This window comes from Falco rusticolus, chromosome Z (assembly GCF_015220075.1).
Source record: "Falco rusticolus isolate bFalRus1 chromosome Z, bFalRus1.pri, whole genome shotgun sequence".
Classification (NCBI taxonomy): Eukaryota; Metazoa; Chordata; class Aves; order Falconiformes; family Falconidae; genus Falco; species Falco rusticolus.
The window spans coordinates 23547449-23553448 of record NC_051210.1 but is presented as its reverse complement, the minus strand read 5'-3'; the positions used below and the strand labels follow the sequence as shown (position 1 = coordinate 23553448).

The 6000-nt window shown below is 35.4% G+C and overlaps 1 protein-coding gene across 2 annotated transcripts in view; it reads left to right on the top strand.

Annotated features, from left to right (window-relative positions):
• Positions 1-6000, top strand: part of APC (APC regulator of WNT signaling pathway) — a 67035-nt gene that overhangs the window by 23432 nt on the left and 37603 nt on the right. For both annotated transcript variants that reach the window (XM_037372963.1, XM_037372962.1), the window contains exons 4-5: positions 872-980; positions 2603-2716. In XM_037372963.1, coding sequence (XP_037228860.1) covers positions 2621-2716 — 96 coding nt within the window. In that variant the 5' untranslated portion in view covers positions 872-980; positions 2603-2620. The remainder of the gene's footprint in view (positions 1-871; positions 981-2602; positions 2717-6000) is intronic.

The window sequence follows — 6000 nt, the reverse complement described above, 5'->3', positions numbered from 1 at the left end:
CTGGGAAAACTTGTGTGCAACTTTCTGTCTCTTGAGTTAAGTGTTGATTTTAGCATTTCTGTTAATGAGCAATATTAAAATGTCAGGAGGAAGAAGAGTGCTCACAGAAAGCATTTATAAGAAACTAATAACCTTGTATTTAAAAACAAACAAAAAACTCAACCTGAGTCGTTTCGTTGTGTGCTCCTGCTAGCCAGATTTTGCCGGAAAATTTTAATACACATTTTGAAAAGTGTTGTAACCATGAACACTACATAACTATATTCATAAAATTTATTGCTGTATAGACATAGTTCATGAAGGATTGATAAAATAGTATATAAAATTTCTCACAGTATTTTTCTTGGTAGTCTGTGTATATTAATCTTAGCTTTCTCGGGGGTTTGTCTCCATTTAAAGGTACCATGTTGTTTTACACTGCCCATGTTGGGGGGGGGGGGGGGGGGGGGGGAGAAGGGAAGCTTTGTTGGGAGGGGGCTTTTTGCTTGAGGGTGGACCTTTTAGTATGCTAATAGGGACAGTTTACAGGAACTTCCAGTAATCTTCTGTTTGGTCTCATTAACCATTTGGTTCAACTTGAGTTTACCTTGTTGTGCCCCAGCCTGACATGTTTATGGTGCCTGTGCCTTCTCCCAAGGCCATGTTTTGTTAACTGTAAGGATTTAACTAACATCCTCAGTTTTTCAAATCCTTTGTTTTTCACTATAGTTATGTTTTTCCTTTTTCTTTTTAAAAGTAAATAATTCTTGTATCAATTCTATGAATCTGTAATTAAAACTTTTTTTATAATGGGTATCAATGCCTATTTCTGTACCTACATACGAAAATGAAGTCTTAATAGTGATACAGTTCCCACTTCTGGTTTTAATAGATCTCTTCTGCTTGCGGAGCTTGAGAAGGAAGAGAAAGAAAAGGACTGGTATTATGCCCAGCTTCAGAACCTGACTAAAAGGATTGATAGTCTCCCCCTTACTGAAAATGTAAGTGGCTTCAGTATGTTTGGGTCATGTATCTATTGCAATGGTCTTTGTTTAGATGTTGTCTATATTTTATGAATTTGGTGAGATTCTCTACTATAATTTTAATCTAAAACATTTTTTTACTCACTCTGTAAAGCGACTTAGCCTAAATAATGCATTTTTTCATATCTAATTTTACACATTGAAACTCATGCCTGTCAATGTCAGTGATAGAGAGAACTGAAAAATTACAACAAATTAATTACATCTCAGTACACTTCTTTAACTCTGTTGCCCAAAGGTCTTTTTATCCATTTTGTTATTTAGTGATTTATTTTAGTTTTGAGAGCGGTGTTAGGCTAAGAGACAGTGTATACAGGAGCTTTTTAATTCCTAACAGCAAGTAAAGTGATGCTGCGGCCTATGCAGGTATTGTTACTCCAAGCTTTTACCTTGGCATCTCCAAACTATTCATAGTGAAGTCACCATTATCAGCGATAATGAAGATGTCTGATATCCCAGAGAATAACAGCTTTTCCTGTTAGAACTAGCAGTTTGGATATATTTGCAGTGCATTCCTTCACGTTACAGTGTTGGGAAGACCTGATTGCCCACCTTTACAGTCATACCTGATCAGGAATAACAGCCTCCTGGAAGTGGAAACAGACTATGGAAAAATTTCCGTGACTTGAGTTGAAGCAGCTGGACTTTAGCAAATATAACACTGAGTCATGGCTGAGCTTATCAGAGCACCAGAAGCAAGGGGACAGGGTCCAAAAAGGATCTTGAGGAAGTGCAACCCATTCCCAAAGGCACTGTGAGCTGTATCTGTGTCACTCGTACTGTAGGTTTTAAGATTGTCTCCCTGTTTTCGTAGGTAATGAATTGACTTAGCTCTTCTTACGATTATAATGTCTTACTTAACAGCTACACTAAATCTCTTTTGTTGTAATTTATGTCCATTACTACTTACTCCATGCACAACAAAATCACAGATCCCATTCTTTTTAGTAGCATTTTACATATTTGTCAATGATTGTCTCTTTGTGATTCTCTGAATTGACATCAGTGAAGTCTTATGGCAGGGCTGCTCTTGGAGACTCATTTATTTGCAAACTGATTAATTGTCCAAAACCAGTGAAGTGCTTTGCTCTGGCCTTGAAAAATCTATCGGATGGAATGTCTTCCTTTAAGCTATGCTGTTGTTCCTTAATTGAACACTTGCGCTTTTTTCACAGGATAGTTAAAAGTAGGGTAGACAGCAGTAATGTGAATACTGTGACTATGTACGGTAGTTTGATACTTCGGAGTATTTTTCAAAATACAGATTCAGATGGCACGCTAACAGTTTTGTTGCTATGCTGACATACATTAATAGCCAGATGTTCCTGGCTTGTAATGAATGATGCTGTCTCAGTGTTTATCTGTTACATTTAGTTATTTGACAAAACTTGCAGGTAGGCTGCTGGTTAAACATTATGTGTTCTTGTTTTTAATAATGCAGTCATATTTTAAGGATCTGTTACTACGTTTTGCTTGTCAAGTTTAGTGTGGAAAGGTAGTTGTTCTGCTTTTGTTCAGGGAAATACATGGTTTACATAAACATTACTTACTAAAATGCCTTCTCTGTACTTCAATTTCAGTTCTCCTTGCAAACAGATATGACCAGAAGGCAGCTGGAGTATGAGGCAAGGCAAATCAGAGCTGCGATGGAAGAACAATTAGGTACTTGTCAGGACATGGAGAAACGAGCACAGGTATAGTTTGTCCTTCATTTTTAGAAGAAATAGAAAAAGTTTTCCTGCATTTTTATGAAATTATTGGTGGTCTTTAAACTCTGTGTAAACACAGTGATATCTTAGAGCATTTAGCCTTTCAAATAAAAAAAAAAAGGAATCAGAATATAGGAAGTAACTGCTCAGTAAGAAGTACCATCCTCTGCCAGTTTAAAAGAAGGCTTGTGAATAGGCGGAAGTGGGCAACTTTAAAAGGAAGTATTTTTTAATTATTTGCTTATAATTTATTACCGTTTTACCTTCAAACAAACATGTATTTGTAAATGCTTTATTTTGCATCTGTCAAGCTAGGTTTTTTCATGCTTTTAAGTTTAGAATAAAATCCAGCTACTATTGTTAAGTTCCTTAACCAGAAACCATAGGTCAAGGAATATCTCTGAAAAAAAGGTATTAAAGTAAAATGTAGTTCATATACATGTCTGGAAGTTGTTTGCTGTCACCAAGAGTTGTTTTGTATTCATGATTACAACATGAACAATTCTGTATGCAAATCACATGCACATTTGGAAGTATAGAATGTAATTGTGTGAAAACTGTAAGTGGAATAATCAGTTGCTTGCTGGTTACAAAAACTATTCCCATGCAGTAGTAGAGTGACAATTTGAATTATTTATTACCGTTTATTTCCAGAGATGTTAAATAACCAGCTTGCTAAGGTAATTTGTTGGTGTGGTTTTTGTTTGGCGTTGTGGTTTGTTGTTTTTTTTTATGGTGAATGTTACAAAAATAAGTCCTTTCAATAAAAATAGTTTCTTTAGGTTGTATTTTTCTTGCTAGGTTTACTCAACACAAAATTTTGCTACGTAACAAATTTTGCTACATAACAAATGCTTCTAATTTTTGTTTGTAATTAGAAAGGCAGCTTTACATTTTAAAGTGAATAATTGAGTAGGACTTTTCAGAAAATTCATATGGTCGTAAGTATTAGCAAAACAGTTATCCTGCCGTTGTCAGATATGTACATAAAGGCTGTGTAGGGATTTGTCTAATAGATATACTCCGACAGACCCAAATTTAATCTGCCTGGATAGTAACTGGCTCTGATCTGGAAGCTGCATGGCTGTGTTATCAGTGGTGATGCACTGCAGGAATTAGCTGTGCGGCTTGTGTCAGCCAGTCCTGAGTGAAGGCAGAGCAAAGTCAGGATTGTCTGCAGATGTCTGGTTAGCCCTGTTGCAGAAGAAAGTGTGAGGGCATTGACAGTAGAACTTCTGGGAACGTTGCCTTGCTGCTAACAAGCTTAAGCTGGAGTAAGGTAAATTAAACTAAATAGGTAGGCCAGGCTGTTGGCAAAATTCTAAATGCACTCAGGCAGAGAATAAATGAAACTTTCCAGGTGAACAATTTGACTGTAGTTATGAAAGTAATTAAGTTGTCCCTGAAGTAGCTTCTTTCCTGCTTGTTCTTCTGTAATGTTGTGGGGGAAAAATGCTACCAAGATGATGTTGAAATACTGTGTAGTTTTCTGAATTAATGTTTGTCCATGGGTTTATCACAACCGTTTCACTCTATATAGATATAATACAGAAATTACAGTGTCTATTGTGATTATATAAAGATTATAAAATAGGAAGTAACTAATTCTGCATGTGGTTCTTGTGAGTTTGACTGGTAATTCCCCTTGATTTCATTTTACCAAGGACAGATGCCAAAAATGTGTAGAACTTCATTGGTGTACAAATACCTGAAAGCAAGTTCTGGATAATTTCACACTGATGTTTCAATGTGCAAACTGAAACATTCATGTTTGGCAAGGATAATGAACTTGCTAACTTTCCAACTTTCTGTTCTGTATTTTGCCTCTACCCTAAGTGATTGTGACACACAATAGAATGCAAAATAGAGGTTGAAGGGAGAGAATGCAAAATAGAGGTTGAAGGGAGAGAGTGGTTCAGCTGTTAAAGGCTGGTGTACATGTCTGTCTTAAAGAGTCCCAAAAATTATTCTGTGAGAGAGCTGATAACCTGCTGTTGCCCAGATAACTGATGCAGTAGTCACTCTTGTGGACCTCTGAAATAATGGCCTTCTCTCTTTCAACTGTCATGACTAGGCTTTGTTTCCTTTAACCTCCTCTTTTTGAAGCAAGTTAGATCGCAGCAGCTCACTGTTTATGTTATGTTTTATGAAGATTATACCCAAGCACATGTCCAACAGTTATTCAGAAAGATGCATTGGAAGACTGTTAGCAATTTGTTTTAGCTTAATTATTTACTCTAACTTGTACTTTTCCCTGAAATTTATAATTTCAGATGGTAGTTCTTCCTTGAAAAAACAAGAAAGCATACTTATCCAGGTTTTATTTTGATTCTTCAAATGTTATGGCCTATATAGTTAGTGATAAGGAGAAGCAAACTTCTTATTTATATTCTGTAAAATATAAAATATTTCCAATTCCAAGACTGAAATCATGTTCACATAGTTTTTTTCCTTCATGCCAGAACAAAAAGGATTTCTGTCTTTTTGTTTGTTTCTTTGGTTTTTTGTTTAGAGTTCCTTAAAATCTCACAAGAAATCATCATTCTCATAGGAATTTATTCCAAGATCCTTAAAAATTTGCTAAAACAGCAAACCACTAAAGATAAAAGAAAATTTGGATCCTGTAGTCTTGCACTGATGAAGATTTCAGTACTGGTTAGATTCATAGAGTCATCTTATTTGTATATGTAGACCAACACATTAATAACTTTGTTTATTATGTATCTTTATTTGGGGGGAAAAAACCTAGCCTTTTAAAAACAAAACAGTATTCCTTATTTTTACTTTCTAGAAAGTGACTTTTTCTGTCACTGTGAATATGGGGAATTTTTTTCGTTAGAAGTCTTAGTATAGCAGTGACATACAAATAATTTGTAACTCTGAAAGTTAAGTTGCTTTATCCAACAATTTTATGTTAATAAAGGTAATGAGTAAACATTACAATGAATGGGAATATACTGTAAACAAATAGGAATAAAAAGTGATGTTTCTTTCATAGGTTCTAAAGTTAAAACCATTCCTGGTGCTTGTTTGATTGTATACCTCTGTTTTTGTATGTTTGCTGTTAGGCTGTACCCCTTTGTGGCAAGAAATGCATTCTTTGTTCTGCTTGTACAGTGTTAGGTACAAAATATGCTCCTGGATAATGGAACTCCTCAATTTTGCTGTAATATGAATATTGTATTAGCAGAAGGAAGAATGGTCTGATGTTTAAATCTCTGGACTAAAATTGGAAAGGGTGGATTGAATTCCAGTCCCTTTTGAGGACT